General features: G+C 39.6%; 3 protein-coding genes and 1 pseudogene across 4 annotated transcripts in view; all 4 read right to left on the bottom strand.

Moving 5' to 3' along the window:
* LOC148343676 (uncharacterized) overlaps positions 1-3,031 on the bottom strand; it is a 3,189-nt gene extending 158 nt beyond the window's left edge. The window contains exons 1-2 of the mRNA XM_088289352.1: positions 2,700-3,031; positions 1-1,588 (exon numbers count right to left, since the gene is read on the bottom strand). The exon at positions 1-1,588 is cut by the window's left edge and continues 158 nt beyond it. Of these exons, the coding sequence (XP_088145478.1) occupies positions 960-1,588; positions 2,700-2,871 (801 nt within the window). The 5' untranslated portion in view covers positions 2,872-3,031 and the 3' untranslated portion in view covers positions 1-959. The remainder of the gene's footprint in view (positions 1,589-2,699) is intronic.
* Positions 3,032-3,135: 104 nt separating this feature from the next.
* On the bottom strand, positions 3,136-13,884 carry LOC148343675 (uncharacterized). Its single transcript, XM_088303013.1, has 8 exons — positions 13,580-13,884; positions 11,881-12,539; positions 10,565-10,602; positions 9,468-9,538; positions 9,167-9,352; positions 7,445-8,112; positions 6,746-6,974; positions 3,136-4,155 (listed from the first exon to the last, which is right to left on the bottom strand). Exons 1-8 carry the CDS (start codon positions 13,755-13,757, stop codon positions 3,392-3,394), a joined length of 2,793 nt encoding a protein of 930 aa, XP_088159139.1. The 5' UTR covers positions 13,758-13,884; the 3' UTR covers positions 3,136-3,391.
* Positions 13,885-15,061: 1,177 nt separating this feature from the next.
* On the bottom strand, positions 15,062-18,063 carry LOC148343674 (uncharacterized; annotated as a pseudogene). The gene is made up of 3 exons (XR_015842261.1): positions 17,910-18,063; positions 16,749-16,988; positions 15,062-16,396 (listed from the first exon to the last, which is right to left on the bottom strand). The product of XR_015842261.1 is annotated as an uncharacterized LOC148343674 (transcript).
* Positions 18,064-18,586: 523 nt separating this feature from the next.
* Positions 18,587-21,245, bottom strand: LOC148343673 (uncharacterized). The gene is made up of 2 exons (XM_088288908.1): positions 21,065-21,245; positions 18,587-19,931 (listed from the first exon to the last, which is right to left on the bottom strand). Exons 1-2 carry the CDS (start codon positions 21,150-21,152, stop codon positions 18,796-18,798), a joined length of 1,224 nt encoding a protein of 407 aa, XP_088145034.1. The 5' UTR covers positions 21,153-21,245; the 3' UTR covers positions 18,587-18,795.
* Between the last annotated feature and the right edge of the window lie 1,123 nt (positions 21,246-22,368).

Below are 22,368 nucleotides of genomic sequence, written 5' to 3'. Positions count from 1 at the left end.
ATACTTTAATATATAAAACGTACACATGACATAGATACGCATTCAACTCAACTAGCTTGAAGTACTTCCTGGTGTTTTCACTCCTTTCAAAACAACTGTGTAGAATAACAGTGTGCTGCCATTTAGGGGCCCAGAGTGGAATTACACCCAAATTAAACTGCAAGCAGAACAAAATTCACCCCCCCAAAAATCCATGAACTAGTGAGACCAGGGAGCCAAAATCCACAATTGTGGTGACTGTATTGCGTATCACTAGCGTCAGGCATCCTGCAGTCGCCCATATTTAGGAATGTGTCTGACACATTCAATGATTCATAAAAGGCAAGCAGTTAAACTTATATTTTCTAGAAAAAAGATCATAATAACTATGATTAACAAAAGTGAACATGTAAAAAGTGAATGTTAAGCAAACATTCAGTGACGAGACGACATTCCCCACGTCTCACAAAGTGCAAGTAAACACCTGGTTGTTGCCGGTGTCGCTCAGTCTTCACAAATTTGCTTGTCGTTCGATGCAAATCTTCCGCTCTTTGGGCAGTGTATACATTTTCCGCCTTTCTTTTCTTCCATGGTGCGTTTACAGCTGCAACCTATCCGCATATCTTGCGGCGGTACTGACTAATTGAGCCAAAAGCGAAGGGGCAGAATACAAATCGTCTTTATAGTGAGGAAAGAAGAAAACATCCATTGTAAAATGACTTAAGGTGGTACATATGAATGATTTAAACTTTTCTTGCACACTTTGTATGTGATGGTCACACTAGAATTATTTGGATAATGACACATTTACGAACCACTTCCTCTGTGATGCCCTAAAAAACACCATCACTGAATAAAATCATTACCAAAAAAACTAAAATTGAGTTAAGATAATGACAAGAGTGATTTGTGGTGTACAGCAGAGTGTAACATTTAGCCTCAGAAGAACATTTTTTCAAAAGTGGACTACCGTACATCATCTATTCCGTTTTGTGCTTTCGCATGTGTGTATTCAAATTGCACTTGTAGCTAAACTTTAAGCCACAAATTGAACAACTAAACGGTCTTTCTCCCGTGTGTGTTATCATGTGTGATGCAAGATGAGACTTTTGAACAAACGCTTTACCGCAAACGGAGCAAAGAAAGGGTTTTTCTCCAGTGTGTTTTCTCATGTGGATAATCAATACAGAATTGTTCGCCAAAAGTTTCCCACAAACTGAGCAGATAAAACTTTTTTTCCGTGTTTGCGACGTTCCCTTGTTGCCTAGAGTTCTCTCCTTCTGAAAATAAGTCAACAGAGAGTCGGTGCCGTCACAGTCGGAGGCGCTCCTCAAAGGATCTTCCATGTCGTCACTATCTGACAGAGGAGCTAAGAAGTTATGTGGTGATGGTCCTGGACTGTAATAACGAAGCTGTGACCACTCAGGTGCTTTCTCTTTGTTGTCTTCACCCTCCTCAAAGTCAGTGGTCAGTGGAAACTTGTTGACATCAACCTCCTCCTGTTCCTCCTTAATGAGGAGACGCTGTGGAAAATCCACTTCCTCTTTCGAGTGTGAGGGCTGTGGACCCCCCTGCTCCAAACTGGAGCTCCCGCCGTGCTGTTGGACATCTGCAGGCCAACAACAGCCACTTTAGCTATAGGACAAAAAATAATTGGCACCAAACACTCTTCATGACCACATATTAATTGATTGAACATATAAAAACATTACAAGATGAAAACAAAAATTGGAAGAAAGAAAGAGCAATTAATCACTAGATGCCATAGATCAATTTGGTTTACATGCTCAAAGGGAGTAGGAAGAAGTACAATACTTATCTAGTCCTACTTAACATAGCAAATGATTACACTCTATAAACTTAAAAAATAATGAATATTTATATACAAAGAATTATGCAACAGTAGAAAATAAATAATCTGTACCAGGTTAACACAATAACTAAATGTGTATGTATGTTATTCAAAGTTTTACTTGATTTAAATCATTTTGTAACACAATATCTTTAAACCTTCTTTTGAACACTACAAGTAATTCACACCTTCTCAAACCATTATCATAATTATTCCATAGATTAACACCTTTAACAGAGACACACATTTGCTTTATGTAAGTTTAATTTTCGTTGGGAAGATACCATTTTTAAAAGACAATTTACAAATGTATGTGAATGGTAGCACTATGTGTCCTATCTATTTTTTTAATTAAAATCATATCATTGTTAAAACTGTGTTTTATTTGTTTTGAGGTCATTTTCATATAAATGAATCAATAATAAATGACTCAATAATATTTAAGACAAATCAATTCAAAATGCAATACGTTCAAAAGCAACAAAAAAAATCCTAAAATGATTTTTTTCGTTTCACTGGTCCTGTACTCTGTCACGTGACGCCACGGTGGTGTTGTGATTGGCTGATTAGAAAAATCAAGATGGCCTCCCGCCATCGCTTTGTTTTGCATGCAAGCCTTTTCTCGGATAAAAAACAACTTAAATAATCATATGAAATCAGATCTTATTTACAAACGTGATTATGTGCTGGGCCATTCCGATTGTGTAGTCGGTTGAAAGCAAATAACCTCCCTGGGGCAGGAAAATGCTTTAAATAATAATTCAAAACATTGTGGTCTTGCTATATTTGCAAAACGGGCACCGTTTATAACACCCATGTTTGATAAATAACATGTAGTACACACTGAGTAGAAGTTCAGTGAATATACCTTCGACACACTGCGACGCGTTACAAACTGCTTTTAGCTGCCGCCGGTGTCGCTCAGTCTCCTCTCTCGCTCGACGAAGTTGCTCTTCGTACGACGAAATTGTTCTTGCAAACAGTCCAAAGATTTCGTCGGCGGCCGTAATTAGTCGCTCCCTAATCAGCTCTTTCAACATTCTGGATCTTTCAAAGCAGGCAATTGAACATGCACAAAATTTACTCCTCGCTCTTTGTCCCCGTCAGTCCAGTTGATGCGTGGATCGATACGCTCACACCCGGCAGAGTTCTTCTTCTTCGATGGTGCGCTCACGGGTGGAACGGATCCGGACATTAAATGGCCGCCATCTTGCAACGGTATTAACGACGACTTACAGACACGCTAAAATTGCTGCAAAGGAATCGAAATTGTATTAAAAGCAAATCATAAACAAACAGAAACATGACGCTAGATCTTCGTTTTATAGACATTATTTACACGTGACGTTCACTCTTTGTGTATGCAAACATATTGCTACAATAACACTCGTACACACACAGGAGCAACGAACACTAGGAAATCCTCATCAGCGAAGATGTAAAAAATGGGTAAAGGCGATAATGATGAATCAACTGTGTGGTACATTGAAGATTATTATTTTTTAGTATACATCACAGAAATATTTACAGCTCTCCAGAAAATTTGAAAAAAAAATGGGACTATTGTGAAACAGTTTTCATTCTCTCCGTGTTATGAACACGCATATGTACCTTCAAACTGGACCTATGACGAAAGTTTACACCGCAAACTGAGCAACTATAGGGTTTTTCTCCAGTGTGAGTTCTCATATGTATTTCCAAATGGTACCTCCGAGAAAATGTTTTATGGCAAATTAAACAACTAAAGGGTTTTTCCCCGGTGTGTGTTTTCATGTGTGTTGCAATGCTTGGCTTTTGAGCAAATCGTTTGCCACAAACAGGACATGCAAAAGGTTTTTCTCCGGTGTGTGTTCTCAAGTGTATATTCAATATTGAATTAGCAGCAAAAGTTTTATGACAAAACGAGCAGGCAAAACGTTGTTGAGGCCTTTGTGAAGTTTCCTTGTTGCCAGGAGTTGTCTCCTCAGAGTATTTTGACTGCTTGTCGCCGCCTTCACGATACGTGTCGCTCCTCAAAGGCTCTTCCACGTTGCTATTGTCAAACAGTGGTGCAAAGAGGTTGTCTGCTGGCGCTCCTCCACTGTAGTCTCCGCTTGGACTGTGATGATGAAGCTGCAACCACTTGGGTGGCTGGTCTTCATCCTCGCCAGTCTCGCCAGGCAGTGGAAACTCGATAATGTCTTCTTCCTTAATGTGGGGGGTCCGTGGATCCTTTGCGTCCTCTTTGATGTCGGTGGGCTGTGGGTTCTCTTCTTCTCTGTTTAAGTTGTGAGGCTGCGGATGGACCGTCTCCGAACTGGAGCCCCCCCATTGTTGTTGGATATCTACAAGACACATGCAACACAAAAGCTATCAACAAGTTCAGCAACAAAATAAGAGTTCAACACAAACAGTGAAGCAACACATGTACACAAACAATATCACAATACGCACTAGCATGCAATGACGAGCACTATGCAAGCTCAAATTAATTGTGACTAGAATTGGGCTTTGTTACAGATAATTTATAAAATATTATCAAGAATAATAATATGCAATAAACACAGATTATGTTACAAAGCCAATTTCGATATAAACATTTATGCAGAATACAAAGGCTTTACCAAAGCCAAGTTCAAAGGTCTACTAACTTCTCCAAACAGGACTGAAATAGGGCCAGCCTGTGAGCGGCTGTTTAAGTGACAAGACACTCAAATCATAGTGCTCATGTCCAATACAGTTCTCAGTAGATGGGGTCTCATTAACTGGGCCCATCATCCAATTAAAATGTCCGAAGGATATACGTGCTGCGACGTCAAGACGCAATCAATTCACGCTCTGTTTAGGCATATGGCACGATACAGAAGTAAGGCAAGTTGATTTTCATTGGGAGCAAAAAGACAATAATAGCAAACCAACAATATGAATGATTTGAGCAAAAAAATTCTACATTACACATTTGGGACATTTGAATTATTGGACTTTGACAAACTGCTTTTTGACAAGTTGGCCCAGATTAAAGATCAACGTGCATCCTTTCTATTCAAGAAATGAAGGACACTGGTGAGTAACAAATCCTTATTTGCTCATTCCAGGTGAACTTTCTGTTTAAAAAAAAATATGCATTTGGATTTATAAAGTTGTGCAACCTGGTATATTTTGTTTAATGGCGAGAAAAGAAAGCATGTCCTCGTCTCTCTGAAATGGTATAATCGCTTTTCTGTGAGAAAAGCCAAAACGCCTGTTGCTGGGGCACCCTTAAAACTGCTGAGTTAAAAATAACCCAATATGGTTTATTCCTAACCCAACAGTTTCAAGTGTGATATGGCGAGTAGTCGAATGAGGCAAATGGCAACCGACCATTCACATGCGCATGTATGATCCTGTCTGAGGAGAAACAGATGCTTCTTAGTCCGGCCATGAGGTTGTGTTTGAATTGTTTCTTATCTAAGTGCACCCTTCAGACTGTTGGGTAACTTCTGTGATTCAACTGTTGTTTACTGAAATACTGGATTCAATTTAGAGGAAATTATGAAAACAGCTGTTGGGTAAGAGGCACTCCACCCACAACATCAAACAAAATACATTGATTTCATAACCCAACAATTGGTATAGGCCGTTGGGTTTGAGTTTGAGCAAGAGCGGTGGGTTACAGGTACATACTCCACGATTGGGTTGGAAAAGACTTGTCATGTCCAATTTGACATTTTGGTTTCTGATTTCTACATTTTCATTCACCTGACTGGCTTTTTGTTTTAAAATGGTGGTGTAGAAGATATGGGACTTTTTGCAAAGCTCGCTTTATTACCCTTTGTGTTTTTCGCATAAAACGATCACAGAGTAGAAGCATGCCAAGTACAATAGGTTTCAGTTTGCTTTGGGTGTGGGAGAACGACGATTTAGTACAAGCTAAGTGAACGTTAGCCATGAAGGTGGATAGATCAAACCACCATTCCATTGCGAGTGCAACTGTGAACAATTTTGTGTTGCTGCGGCTGTTTTTTTTTCTATTGTGTGCATCTTTCTGTCAATTTCCGCGACTTTGGGTGCATGGTTCACCACAGCAAGGAGTATCAAACCAGCCACAGGATTCTTGGCTTTTGCCATGAATTCACTACAAGAGACCCAAATCATTCTCTTTTGTGATTGGGTTGCAGTGGAAATTTTTAAAATTGTGTTACCACCTCAAACGATAGGTTGAAGTCTCAAACTAAGGGCACATTTATTTCCAAGTACAAAATATTGTTTTCATATACTATTTTATACATCATATATGCATTTGAAAGTTCACAACCCACATATACTTTGTCAATAAAACAATTGATGTTTGCTAGTTTCGTTTAATCATTTAACGACAATTTAATTATTATATTGTTAGTGTTAACGAGAAAATGCTTTGCAAGAACAAATTGTGAGCTTGCTATGTCTGACGGTGTTTAGACCCAAAAGACATCACAGGAGGGGCCAGACAACAGTGGGATTAATGATGACTTCAATAATTATAACCGATTGTGTTTTAGACCAGGTTTATGTGATATTAGAGCTAATATATTTTGGGCTATACAACCTCAGCCCGACATGTAGAGTCACGTTCATAATATAGCCCAGCTGGTCTGTTTCTTGTCCTGATTGGTTACACACACACACACACACACCCCCACCCACACACACACACACGCGCGCGCACGCACGGTAAAATGACACAAGTGAAGGAATTCGCACATTTTTCATTAAAACAAAAAAACAACTGCTGTTATGATTGTATTGTTTCAAACAAAAGAAATGTAGAGAGATTATATTATTTATGATTCGATTTTATTGCTGACTTTACATTAAATCGAACCTTTTCATTGAAACAGATACAATTAATGTCGTTTAACCCATTTATTACATCAATAAACTGTTGCAAGCAATAAGAAAATTTAATGAACAGACCTTTGACCCGGATTACAATTTGAGTGTTGCAAACATGCTCCAATTGTCGTCGATGTCGCTCGCTCTCCTCTCTCGCTTGACGAAGTTGCTCCTCGTACGACGCGATCGTTTCCTCAAAAAGTCCGAAAATTTCGTCGGCGGCCGCAATTAGTCGCTCCCTCACCAACTCCTTCAACATTTTTGATGTTCTAATTTGTCCCAGACGGTTCCGCGAGCACAGAAAAACAAAAATTCAACCTCGCGTTGTGTCCCTCGTCATTCGGTCTGGTCAAAATTAGGACAGTAATGATAACTTCCGGCTTTTTTTCTTCTTCGACTAAGCTTTCACGGCATTGGCGTATCTGATACGTTAAACGGCCGCCATCTTGCGACGGTATAGATGACGGCTCAGCGTTAGAGCAGAGGAATGAAAATAGCTTCAGTGGTCAGAATACAAAATAAAACGTACATAAAAAGATGAACGTTTTATAGAGAACATATCGCTGGATCCACAAGTATTCGTACAATGACACATTTACACAGGGTAGCACATTACTTTCTAGGTGCAGCCAAAATCAGCTCCAAGATATTAAAATTGAGTCACGCAGTTGATGAATCCACTTGTGCGATATAATGAAGATGACAACAATTTATAGTGTACTGTACCGGAACAAAAATAAAACAGAACATTGATTTTTTTTAAGTGGACTATTGCAAAACATTTATTCTCTCTGTTTTGTGTCTGCGCATGTGCGCATTCAAATTGGACCGATGGCGAAACCTTCCACTACAAACGGAACAACTAAAAGGTTTTTCTCCTGTGTGTGTTCTCATGTGTGACACAAGATGTGGTTTTTGAGTAAATGCTTTACCACAAACTAAGCAAAGAAATGGTTTTTCTCCCGTGTGTGTCCTCATGTGTGATACCATGCTCGGCTTTTGAGTGAATCTTTTCCCACAAACTGAGCAATGGAAAGGTTTTTCTCCAGTGTGAGTTCTCAAGTGTCTCATCAATATTGAGTTGTTAGCCAAACTTTTACCGCAAATGGAGCAGGTAAAATGTTGCTCACACATTCGTGACGTTTCCTGGTTGCCAAGAGTCTTCTTTTTAGGGCAAGTCCACTGTTGGTCGTCATCTGCGTCGCTCCTCAAAGGCTCTTCCGTGGCATCACAATCTGACAGCGGAGCAAAAAGGTCATCTGGTGGTGTTCCTCCACAGTGGTCTCCACTTGGGCTGCGATGATGAAACTGTGATAATTTGGGCTGATTGTCTTTGCTATTATTTGCAGTGGGTGGCAACTTGCTGACGTCAGCCTCTTCCTCTTCCTCCTTAATGTGGGGGGGTTGTGCATGGTCCAAATTGAAGCACTCCCCGCGCTGTTGGTCATCTGCAAGACACGAGCCACATAAACACAGTTTGACTCACGCATGTCAATTGTAGTGTGATGCTCCATGCTTGAAGATACTTATTGCAATTCCAACAATAGATTTATATTGAATCGTTTGGATTTTTTTGGTTTTCAAAAATTTATTTGAATAGAACTGCAATGATTAAATAATTATTGGAATATAGGTTTTTATTTAAATCGCCATAATCTTACCATGGCTTAATTGCAATAAGGAAAAGAAAAACTAAATAAAACCTCAGTCTCGTTTTTGATTCGCACTACATGCTGTTTGACTGAAATGTTGATCATCATTGGTAGTACTTGATAAGACAGGTAGTTTTTCAGGTGGTATTTGATGTCAAAGGTTTGAGAACCACATTGCTATACAATTTCCTTGCACTTGCTGGTTATCACTAATTATTTGCGGATTAATTATTAAAGGAAACGAACAAAATATCCTTGAATATTTTTTGATAGAATATTTTTGTGATAGTAGACTGCTTTAGCATTTCTTATTTTCACTGACCCTGCTGAATAGAAAAATACAGGTTATTGGGCACTGAATGTCCATGTTTTTGGAGAGATAAGGTTAGGTGCATTTCAGTCAATTCATCGTGAATAAATTGACAGTAAACTGCTATAAGGATTCTGGTATACACCTAATGATCGATCGCTTGAAGATGACACACTGATGTGATGCACTTAATGTCTCATAAAGTCAATTACAATAGAGGAAAATCAACTTATTTTTAACTACATTGAGTTTGGCCCGTCACGTGACGCCGAGGCATCATTTTGATTGGTTGATTGTGAAAATTAAGATGGCAGCTGTCGGTTCGTTTAAAAATTATTTTGTAGAAATCATATTAACTCATATTTAAGAATTTAGGCACATCAGTTTTCTTGGTCAAGTAATTTGCTCAAATTAATCAAATAGAACCCTCAACATTTTGGTCACACTATTTTAATAAAACGGAGATCATTAATGCGGTTTTTGAAGCACTGGTCAGGTCAATTAAATGTAATGGATGTAAAGTAAGCTTAGTGAACAGACCATGGACACATCGAACAAATTGATTCTTGCAAACAGCTTCCAGATGTCGTCGTTGTTGCTCGCTCTCCTCCTTCGCTCGACAAAGTTGCTCCTCGTACGACGCGATCGTTCTTTCGAACAATCCAAAGATTTCGTCGGCGGCCGCAATCAGACGCTCCCTTACTAACTCTTTCAACATTTTGATTTTTCACAGTTGAATACGGTCAAAAAAACATTCTAAAGCATTATCCCTCGTCGCACTGGAATTTTGGCTAAACACGCTAATAACGTATGCCCCTTTCTTCTTCGGTGTTATTTTTACGGCGACACTGCGGCTCGTACGTTAGACGGCTGCCATCTTGTGGCGGTATTGACGAGAGCTCTAGGCGGCGGCTGAAAAAAGTCACAGCAAAGAATCTATTCCTTACCCAGATATCATGTCACTTTTCTATACATAAATATATTTTCTGCTTTGTAAAATTGATCACTTCATGGATAAAATAATAAAAACATGTTTTTATTTTGCTACATCTGTTTATGTACTTAGTATACTTCTCTATAATATACTCTTTCATATTTTCACACTTCACAATTTCATTTTGTGTTAATTATGACACATTTCCCTCAGTAATACTTGTAGGTTTTTCACATCCCTATCTTACGGATTTTTATATCTCCATCAGTCCCATCTTTTTACTTGATTAAATTCATTTAATTTCACCAGCAGGTCTTTGAACACAACTTCAAAATAATTTAATCAAAACATTTAAACAAATTGAGATACAGCAAGAGCAATGGATACCCAAAATATTGCAGTGTAGCAGTGTACCAAACACATTGTATAACACTAAACAAATCCTGTTTGTTTTTTCTAAACTAACAAAGTTACTTCACAATATACAGTAAATCATTAATAATTTTCAAAGAAACATGATAAAAAAATCAACTGACACTCAAGTCATTTTTAGTAGGCACAAAAAGCAGGATCATATAGAGGACTCTTCGGATTCACTTTTTTTTGCCTAGGAAATTTCTTCTTTGCGCAATTCACTTAAAGTATATACGAGATTTATTGATCTAAAAAATAGGAGGCTTAAGGAGGAAAATAGTCAGACTAAGGAGCAGGTGGTTGAAGATTTAGACAAACAAACAGACCAAATCTTCCACCACAAATTGAACAATCAAAGGGTTTCTCACCCGTGTGTGTTCTCATGTGTGATACAAGATGTTGTTTTTGACTGAATGCTTTGCCACGAATTTTACAACTGAAAGGTTTTTCCCCAGTGTGTGTTCTCATGTGTGATACCATGGTTACCTTCTGAGAATATCTTTTACCACAAACTGAGCAATGGTAAGGTTTTTCTCCAGTATGAGTTCTCAAGTGTGTTATTAGTTTTGACAAGTTTGACAAAACTTTACCGCAAACAGAGCTGCTCTAAACTGCTGCTTCCTTCATGCTGCGGGACGTTTGCAAGACACGAGCAACACAAACACAGTTTGGCTCATGCACATCAAGTATATTGTGATTCTGCAATCTTGATGGTATTTATTGTAATTCCAACATTACGTTCCAGTTGAAATGTATGTTTTTAGACGTTTCAGAGCTGTTGAATAGAATTACTTAAACACAGCGTTTGAATTCTCGAGATTTAAGCGCAATATTCAAGTTCAACATCTGTATAACATAATTTGCGGACAATTAAAGGACGCATAGAAAATAATATTTTGTTATTTTCGGTTTAGGACGGTTCAGTATTTTTTTTTCAATTTTCACGAACCTCATTGTTCTTGAACGAACATATTTTTCGGTCCTTATGGTTATGTTATTGGAGAGGCAATTTAGCGTGCCTTTCCGAATTGTAACCAAATTGGACCAACGGGAATCACAGTTTTATCTTGTGTCTTTTTACGAGCTTCACACAGCCGTAGTTGACAAACTGGTGCATTTTGATATGAAATTAGAATGTATTCCTAATGATTTATAGGCTGGTAATTATGTACCTGTGTTGCTCTGCATCCTCTGAACGCCAAAGAATTTGACAAGGTTGGACCCGTCACGTGACGCCAAGTCAACATTATAATTGGCTGATTGTGATAATTGGGTCATCGTTTAAACGTTTTATTGTAATAATAAACATTTTATTGTAAAAAAAATGTGTGTGGGTTGACTTCCCTTTTAACGACAATTTCACTTCATGTAAAGTATATACGTATTTGCAACATAATAGCCAATTAAACAAAAAAAAAATCATCTTGGATTAGGGCTTCAAGACCACTTCGTGTCGCCACCCTAACATTCTAAACTATAGTATTTGTTTGTGAATCGTTTCATAGGCGGGGCTTTTTGCGTGCGATACGTCAAAAAGGACACCACCTCGAGGACGAATTCACGACAGCTCAAGATGAGAGGGGAAAAAAAGCTGCACAGGGGACAGAATCTAAATCGTATTTATCACAAATAATAACATGTACATTAGACGTCTGCTGTCCACTTTCGCAGAACACAGTGCTGGGTCCAGAACAATTTATTTGGATTATGACACACAACAAAGTAGCTGATCAATTTCTACTTGAAGCCCCAAATGATATATGACATAAGAACAACTCTTTACCAGTTAACATGCAAAAATTGAATCAAGACAAGGATTATGAATCAACTGTGTGATCTGATCAATTAGAGCTCCTCAGGAAAAGACTTTTTTCCCTAAAAAGTAGATTACAATAAATTATGAAACATTTACTTTCTCTGTGTGGTGTGTGCGCATGTGTGCAGTCAAATTGGAGCGACGGGCGTAGCTTCCACCACAAATTAAACAACTAAAGGGCTTTTCACCTGTGTGAATTCTCATGTGCGACACCATGCTAGGCTTTTGAGTGAAGCCTTTCCCGCAAAACGAGCAGCGAAAGGGTTTTTCTCCAGTGTGGGTCCTCATGTGCGAAATCATGCTTGGCTTCTGAGTGAAACGTTTTCCACAAACTGAGCAATGAAAGGGTTTTTCTCCGGTGTGTGTTCTCAAATGTCGAATCAATATAGATTTTTTTGCAAAACTTTTACCACAGACTGAACAGATAAAATATTGTTGGCCTGTTATAGAATTTTCCCTCTTTCCATGAGTCGCCCTTTTTCTGGAAGGTTTCCGCTGTTTGTCGTCACCTTCACGAGCTAACAGCTCGTCCGGTGGTGGTCCTACACAGTGGTCTCCACTTGGAGGGTGGTGGTGAAGCACCGACGACTCGGGTGGTTTGTCTTCATCGTCTTCACTCACCGCATAGAGAGCACTTAGTGGAAACTTGCTGATGTCAGTCTGCTCCGCTTCCTCCTTAACATTGAGAGGTTGTGGACGCTCCTCAATGTCTTTCAGGTGGACAGGCTGTGGATCGCCCTCATCAATATCTGCAGGACATAACAGAGTTTGGCTCACACATGCGATGCTATTATGTTGTGATTCTCCCACATGCAAAACTATAACATGTGCCATTGTGTGTGTGTGTTTTTTTTCTCAACTCAATTGTATCTAAAATGAATGTATTAACATTGACAAGCTTGTTCATCACTTGTTTTGTCCATTTCAAATGGTTTTCACCTCAGCAATCTAAATTCCAACGCAGCCCACATTTGACTTGAGCCATACTGTACCTGTCAAACTCTAAAACTGGATAAGCTCTCCATGACTCAGCGATGGCCCCAGCATTCGATTTCTTTTTTGCGCCAACCTTTAATATCAAATTGATAGCCTATCCCAGCTATCTTCGGGGAGTAGGCAGGGGACACCCTGAACTGGTTGCCAGCTAATCGCAGGGCACACACAGACGGACAGACATCCGCACTCACACTCATACCAAGGGGCTATATAGAGTGTCCAATCAATCTGCCATGCATGTTTTTGGAGTGTGGGATGAAACCGGAGTACCCGGAGAAAACCCACGCAGGCACAGGGAGAACATGCAAACTCCACACAGGAAGGCCAGAGCTGGAATCGAACCCACGACATGTGCACTGTGAGGCCATCTTGCAAACCAGTTTAAGCACTCCATAAATAAGATGTGTTTAAAGTTTGATTACTATTTGTGTGCAGCACTTTTTTAATCACAAATTAAATCCAAATAAAATACATTGAGCACATGAAATGTAGTCAAAAATCTTATCAATCTGTGCTGAGAATATGGAGGTAGACAAAATGTCATTAATTGGTTGTTAAGTGAAATCCCGGTTTGGTTGTTTTTAACAATATAAAGTATTACCTTTTGCGTTAAATCTTGAAGAATTTTTTTGCGTTTAAAAATCTTTTTTTTTTTTCCATTTCACTTTAGTCCAATACATTTTTACTTCAGTACTTTTTGTGAGTAATGTAGACTGACTATATAAGAGCGTTGACATTGCGGCGCCGTTGGTCGGACAAGTTTGAAAACAACTGAAATAAACCACAAACCCACCATCGCCGCGTATCACAATTTGCGTGTTGTAAACATCTTCCAGTTGTCGTCGGTGTCGCTCGCTTTCCTGCCTGGCATGACAAAGTTGCTCCTCGTACGACGCGATCGTTCTTTGAAACAATTCAAATATTTCGTCGGCGGCCGCAATCAGTCGCTCCCTGACCAACTCTTTCAACATTTTGATGTTGAAGACAGTTCAAAACTAAACACTTTAAAATGTCGACCCTTTGCCCCTCGTCGTCGCTTCAGGGTTGGCAACTATGCTAACGTTCGTCTATTCTCTTCTTCGTTTTGGTTTCGCCGGTTGATAAACGGCATTTGAACGCATTGCCGCCACCTGCCGGACTGGAGTGTACCTAAAGCACGTTTACACTCATTGATAGTGAAGCACACACCGCCCAAAATATTTTTTGTTTGGGTGTTCCCTCTTGTGTTTTTGTTTCTTTATGTGTCCCGCCCCCTCGTTTTTTAGGAAATGTATATGAAGGTTTATCAGCGTTTTTAGAAGAATGTTTTGGGGTAATTATTTTTTTCCGCAATATATTTCAATGGTATGTGAATTTTCCAGGAATACGGTAGGTACCGTGAATACCGCGGCTCGTCGGTATTTTTATTTCCCGAGTTTCAGGGGCCGGTCCATCACACCAAGGCAGTGTTGTGATTGGCTGATCAGGCAACCCAAGATGGCTACTGATGTGGGTCACGGATGGTGATGTCGGCGTATTTTATTAAACAATTATTTATATTATATTATATATTTATATTATTTATTTATTCTAATTGTAAACCAAACTACAAACAGTAAAATACAACAATATAGAAATAAATAAATATCAGGTGTCTTAATACTGATGATGCAGTGTTGTGAATGTTAAGTAGACATTTTGTAAACATACCTTTGTTGCGAATCACGATTTGTGGCTTGCAAGCAGACTGCAGCTGTCGCCGTCGTCGCTCTGTGTCCTCTTCAGCTCGACAAAGTCGCTCTTCGTACCACACGATTGCGCTTTCGAACAATCCGCAGATTTCATCGGCGGCCGTAATCAGTCGCTGCCTGATCAACTCTCTCATCATTTTGATGTCAATTATATCGTTCAACTTCTCGCTTTGGTGTCTTTCTTTTTGATGCTGCTTTCGTTTGATGCCGTTTTACGCACGCTACAGGTTCTACTCGAGGACATGCTCCCTCCACATTATTATTATTTTCGGCGCATCAACGCCTGTCGACAAAAAAATTCCAGCCTATGACAGCTGCGCGTCAACATACGCACCCCCGCCCACACACACACTGTGTCTTACCGTGAGATGTTTTGTGCAACGTATGCAGAACAATGTGCCAACAATCTGCGTCCACATTTTCAGCTTTCTTGTCATGCACACACATGAATTGCGTGAAATACTTTGATCGTATTTACTAATATGATCCACAGCACATGAGCAAAAGTAACATATGAGCACACATTTCACAGCCAAATAAAACACTGCTTTCCCATGTTTTTATAGAGATTTAACAAAAGGTACATTAATGTCAAAGGTTTGGGCCAATGTTACAATATTATCTTTGTTCATCAAACCTTGACCTTTGGGAAACAGGGCCAATGGTTCAAAATGAAGAAAACGCTGTGAAGTGGTCGGAATCCAAATTGTCTTGAAATATATGGTTGGGAGGCTGGGGCATTGCAGGGGGACGGTTGTAAAATCTTTACTGTCCCTTCTTGTGTGTGCGCGTGTGTACAGTCAAACTGTTCTTATGAGCGTAGCTGTCACCACAAATGGAGCAACTGTAGGGTTTTTCTCCAGTGTGGATCCTCATGTGTGTGACCAAGTGTGACTTAAGAGAGAATGTCTTATGACACAGCGAGCAACAGTATGGTTTTTCTCCTGTGTGTACTCTCATGTGTGAGCTCATATAATCCTTTCGAGAGAATGTTTTGCCACAAAGTGAGCAACGAAAAGGTTTTTCCCCAGTGTGCGTTCTCATGTGTTTCACCTCGTGTGACTTGTGAGCGAATCTTTTGCCACACAATGAGCACTGAAACGGTTTTTCTCCGGTGTGTGTTCTCATGTGTGAAACTACATGTGACTTGTGAGAGAAGGTCTTACCACACAAGGAGCAACTGAACGTTTTTTCTCCGGTGTGTGTTTTCATGTGTGATATCAGATACGGCTTTTGGGTGAAGGTTTTCCCGCAAGTTGCACAACTAAATGGTTTTTCTCTCCCGTGTATTTTCAAGTGTGATTCCACGTGTTCCTTTCGGGAGAATGTTGTACCACACACTGAGCAAGGAAAGGGTTTTTCTCCTGTGTGTGTTCGCATGTGTGAGTCCAGATGTGGCTTTTGCGAGAAGGTTTTACCACAGCTTGAGCAACTATAAGGTTTTTCCCCTGTATGCGTTCTCATGTGTCTTATCAAATATTGTTTGGCAAAACCTTTACCACAGACTGAGCAGGTGACGCGTTTTTTACACATCTGTGAAGTTTCCTTGTTGCCAAGAGTTGTCTCCTTGTCAAAGCATTTCGACGATTTGCGGACACCTTCACGTTCTGCGCTACTCCTCAAAGATTCCTCCGTGTCGTCACTATCTGACAGAGGAGCTAAGAGGTTGTTTGGTGGTGGTCCTCCGCAGCGGTCTCCAGCTGGACTGACATGATAAAGCTGCGACCACTCAGTTGGTTCATCGTCCTCGTCTTCACTCTTCACCACCACGACAGTCAGTGGGAACTTGCTGACATCAGCCTCCTCCTCTTCCTCTTTAATGTTGAAGGAGAGTGGACCCACCTGCTCCAAAAAGGAGCTCCCTCCGTGCTGTTGGATATCTGCAATACATGAGCAACATGGACGCACCATGAAATCGTCATTCTACCATATGCCACATTTGAAGAAATTCACAATCATGACACGAGAGTGGAAAAAAATATCTAAAAGCAACCATACTTGTCCAGGGACTGGGAACAAATCAATGGTCGTCCTTGGACCAATTATTGCTGGAGTTAGAAAAAAATAAATATTTGCTGTCTAACGCAATGCGCCCCCCTCCCCCAAAATAAAAAAACAAGGGAAGGAGGACAAGGCATAAAAAAAACAGCCCCAAGATTTTTTTTATTATGAAAAAAAAAAATCCACAACTATGCAACGGTGCATATATGGACAGAAACTTTCCTTCCTTACCATCGTCACCTTCGCAGTCTGTGTCGCTCCTCAAAGGTTCTTGTGTATCGCCACTATGGGACAGTGGCGCAAAGCGCCTGTCCGGTGATCCTCCAAGGTCTTCTCCACTCGGAATGTGACCGTGAAGCAGTGACCACTCATGCGCTTTGTCGTCATTGTCTTCCGACTTCACCACCACGACGGTCAACGGCAACTTATTGACCTCCCCCTCTTCCCGGCAACTAATCAGCTGCTGGACATCTGAGTGACACATGCGGATCATAATTGAACATCCAAACACAATCTGGTTTCAGCGTGATCTGAATCCAAACGGGATGGGAATCATTCAGTCATTGTTTGTGCCATAATCATTACTTGTTTGTTTGTTTTTTTAATCATAGTGGAAAACATAGTTCATGCCATGATTTTGAAAAACTTAAACAAAATTAATTCCATAACTGCTCAATTAGATATTTTTTTTTTACATCTGGCAACACACACGCCAGTGTCCTCGTACTTCCAAAAACCTTTATTCCAAAATCAAATAATCTGCAAGTCATTCATTTGGTATTTTTTAAAATGAGTTTGAAATGATGTAAAAGTGCTGTTACATTTTCTTTTTCGTGTTTAAACCAAAGGTCTCAAACTCCAGTACTACTGCATGTGTCACACCCGATTGGGGTTCTATTATATGCAAACACTCGCTATTCACGGTAAATATTGGTCCCTAACGCCACGAATTATTAATATTACACTTTACTGTAATTACTATCATTAGTATTATCATTATAAAGAAAAGACGCAGGGCCACCTGACGGCGGAGTCGTGTTCAGCTAGTTAGAATGATAAAAATGACTTAATTGCGAAGATCAAAAGTTAACGACGAATAGCAGTTTTTTTTTTTAATATTATATCTGCCCAGTGATCATTGCTATCAAATCTTTACGAGAACGAAAAACGACACCTACATTTTACTCAACGAAAACAACGAAGAAGGTGATGAATTGGGAAAAAAATCGCTTTTGCCAACCAACACAACACGCAACCATTTGGTAAGAACTGTCGTTTTCTTATAAGGCCATAGCTCGTGTTTAATACTTTTAATTATCATATTCTTGGGCGTTATTATTTAGCGAAAAAAATGTTCAATGACTTGCTCATTTAGGAGACAAGTGAACGCACCTTTGAGATTTTGAGTGTCGGTTACAGCGGGCCGTCGTCGCTCGACCTGCTCTCTTGCTCGACGAAGTTCATTTTCGGACATTTTCCTGTTATCTGTTGGAGTGATTTTGTCCCTCCTTCACCCTTGCTATGGCGTCGCCAACTTCCGCCTTTTTCTTCTTCGGTGGTAGTTTGACAGGAAAAACGCATCCGTGACGCACGGCTGCTATCTTGTGGCGGTATGGGTGAGACAACGTTAAGGAAGAAAATTAAGGGCATTTTCTTTTTTTTACAGACAGGCATAATAAACGAAAAAAGTACATTTTAGGGTCATAAAGGGATGGAATATGATGGGAAAATTCCTGGTTTTATAGAGGACATTACAAGAATGTGACGCACTTCTGGATAGAGTCAGCAGCATGTTGCAGTTCATTTTATTTCTTCCATCATGATTTTATAGCCACCCACAACATTAAGACAGTGTTAGGTTGGTCGAAAGTCTTCATGTCAACTACTGATGTTATATTGTTTTCAAAGGAAACAATTTTTGTATTCTTTTAGATAAAATTGCATAACATTTTGTTTGTATTGTTGAGATGAGATTTTTGGGAAACGTAAATCATAACTGTCTAATAATCAGTCATTCAGGGCAATAGCTCAAGATAGTTGAAGGAGGACAAAAAGAGGCTGCAAAGAGGTCATCATCCAAATTGTCTTTATAGCAAAGAATAACAGAACAAATGACACATTTTAAACAGAACTTAAATTCTCTATTGCAGGATGACTGTTCTGCCGTATTTTCCAAAGTAAAGCAAATGTTTTCCATTACAATGATCTGCCATTGCTTCAATAGAAATCTGATCAAAAGTGCTGGTGGTATCGGTTAATTGTCGCTCTTGTCAAACTTTTATTCTTGGCCTTTGTTGTGTGTTTGCATGTGAGCAGTCAAATTGGCCCTAAGTGTGTATCGTTCACCACACTCAAAGCAACAAAATGGTTTGTCGCCAGTGTGCGTTCTCATGTGTGAGTCCACATGTTCCCTTAGCGAGAAAGTTTGATGACAAAGTGAACAACTCAAGGGTTTCTCCCCTGTGTGTCTCCTCATGTGCGCCACCAGATTTGACTTGTGAGAGAAAGTTTTGCCACACGTTGAGCAGCTGAAGGGTTTTTCTCCCGTGTGCATTTTCAGGTGTGATTTCACGTGCTCCTTACGAGAGAATGCTCTGCCACAAAAAGGGCAAGGGAACGGTTTTTCCCCTGTGTGTGTTCTCATGTGCGATACCAGATACGGCTTTTGAGAGAAGGTTTTACCACAAGTTGTGCAACTGTGGGGTTTTTCTCCTGTGTGTATTCTCATGTGTGATTCCATATTTTCCTTTTGAGAGAATGTTTTACCACAAAAAGAGCAAGTGAAGGGTTTTTCTCCAGTGTGTGTTCGCATGTGTGATTCCAGATGTGGCTTTTGAGAGAAGGTTTTACCACAAGTTGAGCATGTGAAGGGTTTTTCTCCTGTGTGTGTTCTCATGTGTGTCATCATGTGTTGCTTTTTAGCAAAATCTTTACCACAAACTGAGCAGGTAAAAAGCTTTTGATATGTTAGTGGCATTTCCTTGTTGCCAAGCCTCTCCTTTTTAGAGCATTTCGACTGTTTGTCGCCACCTTCGCGGTCTGCGTCGCTCCTCAAAGATTCATCCATGTCGTCATTATCTGATAGAGGCGCTAAGAGGTTGTGTTGTAGTGGTCTTCCATCATGAGGATGTGACCACTCAGGTGGTTGGTCGTTGTTGTTGTCGCTCTCCATGGCAACACCAGCAGGTGTCAACTTGCTGACGTCAGACTCGTCCTCTTCCTCTTTAATGTGGTGTGGTTGAGGACGCTCCTCTTCCTCCTTAACATGGCGTTCTGGCTCCTCCTCTTTAACCTGTTGGGACTCTGGATCCTGCTCTTCCTCTTTAACACAGGAAGGTCCTGGATCCTCCTCTTCCTCTTTAACATAGGGGGTCTCTCGAAGCTCGTGCTGAAGACCAATCAGCTGCTGGTTGTCTGCAGGGCACAAGCAACAGTTTGGACAAGGTCATGTCTAAAATGAGATGTTATCATTTCTTCCTGGTTCATGTTCCTCTTTGTCAGTGCTGTCATTCTTTTTTTTTCGCCCACTTTATCCTTTTTATAAAACATCTACACCCATGTTCAAATGCATTTTTGTGATAAAAACAATTAGACCAAGATAATGGATTTCCGAAATTTACTCACCATTAATGTGACCTCAAGTGTGTGGAGGAGCCACACACCGTGGTCAAGTGAGAGTATGTTTACTTTAGTGTCATATGACTCAAGCAAAAGTAAAAAGTACTCCTACAAAAAATTAGTTGAGGAAGGGTAGGTATTCAGTGAAACAACTAGTTAAGTACTTAAAAAAAAAATCAAAGCATGACTTCAAATAGACAAGAATATAAACATGGGGTTGTGCAAATCTTAGTGAAATAATATAAATGTTTTTATTAATAAAATAACAAATTAGGGCAAATATAAAAAAAAAATATTTTATACTCAAGAGGCAGATTATAAAGCCATTACTTTGATTTCCAACGTGTTACATGAATGTATTTCTTTGAAAATTTTGCAGTGTGCGAGAAATAAGAAATTAATAAAAAGAAATCATGTTTCTACTAAATAGAAGTATAAAGAATTTTGACTAGTACAATTTATCATTAAAATGACATTGGTAAATCTAACAGCCACTGTGAAGCATTATAGTAGCCACCTCTGCTGGCAACTCTTGAAAACTACGTAAATTAATCTTTTCAAGAGATAATCTGGTTGCACAAGTCTGCACACCCTAATAACCGCAGGGATGTGGCTGTCTTCACAATGAACCGAATCACATTCAAAGTCATATTTAATAGACACACTTGTGCCACCAGCTCACGTTTTTTCTGGTGAACCCCAAATCAAGTTCAGATGTTTTCGTAGACTTTTACCGTTTTTTTTTAATTTAATATTTCTATTTGTTATTTTCCACCACTTGTTAAGCACTGGAACCTCCACATTACAACTGTAAACACTTGACACGTTTTATATGACCTCTACTCACGTTTCGTACACGAGTATTTTTTTTCTTTTATTTTTTGCTGGAGAAAATGTTGAATGAGCTATCAGAAGGCAAGTGAACTCACCTTGAACAATTTGAGACGAGGAAATTACGTCTCGTTGTCGCTCGTCCTCCAATTTTGATGGACAAAGTTCATTCAGTGACATTTTCATGTCTTTTATAATGGTATTAGCGCTTCACCCGCGCGCTTTGTCTTATTCTCTGTAGTCGACGGCGGTTTCCGCTCTTTTCTTCTTCTTTGGTGGTGGCGTCACAAGAGGTAAGGCAACCATGACATTACGCGGTCGTCATCTTGCGGCGTTATTGATGAACTACAGTTTTACATAAAATTCAATAATGAAAAAATTAACAGATCAGGATAGTACACCTTTTGCGCATTCGCAACAGTTAGAGCTATATCAAAGCGCAACTGGTTTTTTTTTTAATTAAAAAATGTCATTCAGAAATGTGGAATATTACGAGATGGATGTTTTCCCTCCCAGAAAAATATACCGTATCACTCTTAAAAATATGACCCCCCCAGGAAAGTCTTTTATTTGTGAGATACGATCATAATGACGAGAATGAATCTTTTAGAAAAATAATTTTACTAAAAAATCTGCTCTTTAAGAAAAAAAGACTATCGTATATTTTAAAGGGGCAAAACTCAACAAATGTAAGTAAGCATATATATGTATTTTTAAGAATGAGTCAGATTATTAGAAGATTGGTGTTTTTCACACTATGTTCGTGGAAGATGGTCTTGTTTCGATGTAAACAATCCACGTCCAGATCCGGTCTTCAAGGGCCGCAGTCTATAGTGTCGCGGAAACTAGACAGAAAAATCTAGAATAATCCCAAAGGCTACAGAGCAAATTGCTAGATTTCGGCAGTTCCGTCAACAGCACAAAATAAGAGCTGAGGACAAAATAAATTGCTGCAAAGGGGTCAGAATCCAAAATGTCTTTCTGGCAAAGAATAAAATGCGTATGCACCACACAGCAGATAATCAATATCTTGGTGAAGCCCGAAGCGTAACTAAAACATGACCTAATCATTACCAGAGGTGATAACTAAGTTGCTGTGTACTTCACGGTAAACAGGTCAGTTAAAGTTAGACCAAATATTTGTTGTTGTTGTTGTTTATGTGGACTACCGTAAAACATTTGTTCTCTTTGTGTGCGCGCGTGTGAACGGTCAAATTGGACCTTTGTCTGAAATTTCCACGACAAACTGAACAACTGAAGGGTTTTTCTCCTGTGTGGGTTCTCCCGTGCGATACCATGATCGGCTTTTGAATAAATCATTTACTGCAAGATGAGCAACTATATGGTTTCTCTCCAGTGTGCGTTCTCGTGTTTTACCAGATGTGGCTTTTGAGTGAATCCT

The sequence above is a fragment of the Idiotropiscis lumnitzeri genome, chromosome 1 (genome assembly GCF_059441095.1).
Source record: "Idiotropiscis lumnitzeri isolate Australia: NSW breed Sydney's pygmy pipehorse chromosome 1, RoL_Ilum_1.0, whole genome shotgun sequence".
Lineage (NCBI taxonomy): Eukaryota > Metazoa > Chordata > Actinopteri > Syngnathiformes > Syngnathidae > Idiotropiscis > Idiotropiscis lumnitzeri.
Note: the sequence above shows the minus strand (reverse complement) of the source record. Positions and strands in the feature narration are given on the sequence as shown.

Coding starts and splice junctions, on each gene's coding strand:
- LOC148343673 (XM_088288908.1), bottom strand. CDS start 21,152: ATGAAAATGTCACTGAATGAACTTTGTCCATCAAAATTGGAGGACGAG. Junction 19,932..21,064: donor CTCGTCTCAAATTGTTCAAG/GTGAGTTCACTT, acceptor TGTGCCCTGCAG/ACAACCAGCAGCTGATTGGT.
- LOC148343675 (XM_088303013.1), bottom strand. CDS start 13,757: ATGTTGAAAGAGTTGGTCAGGGAGCGACTGATTGCGGCCGCCGACGAA. Junction 9,539..10,564: donor TTAGAGCAGCTCTGTTTGCG/GTAAAGTTTTGT, acceptor GACTTTTTTCAG/CCGCCGCCTAGAGCTCTCGT. Junction 8,113..9,166: donor ATTTGTTCGATGTGTCCATG/GTCTGTTCACTA, acceptor CGTGTCTTGCAG/ATGACCAACAGCGCGGGGAG.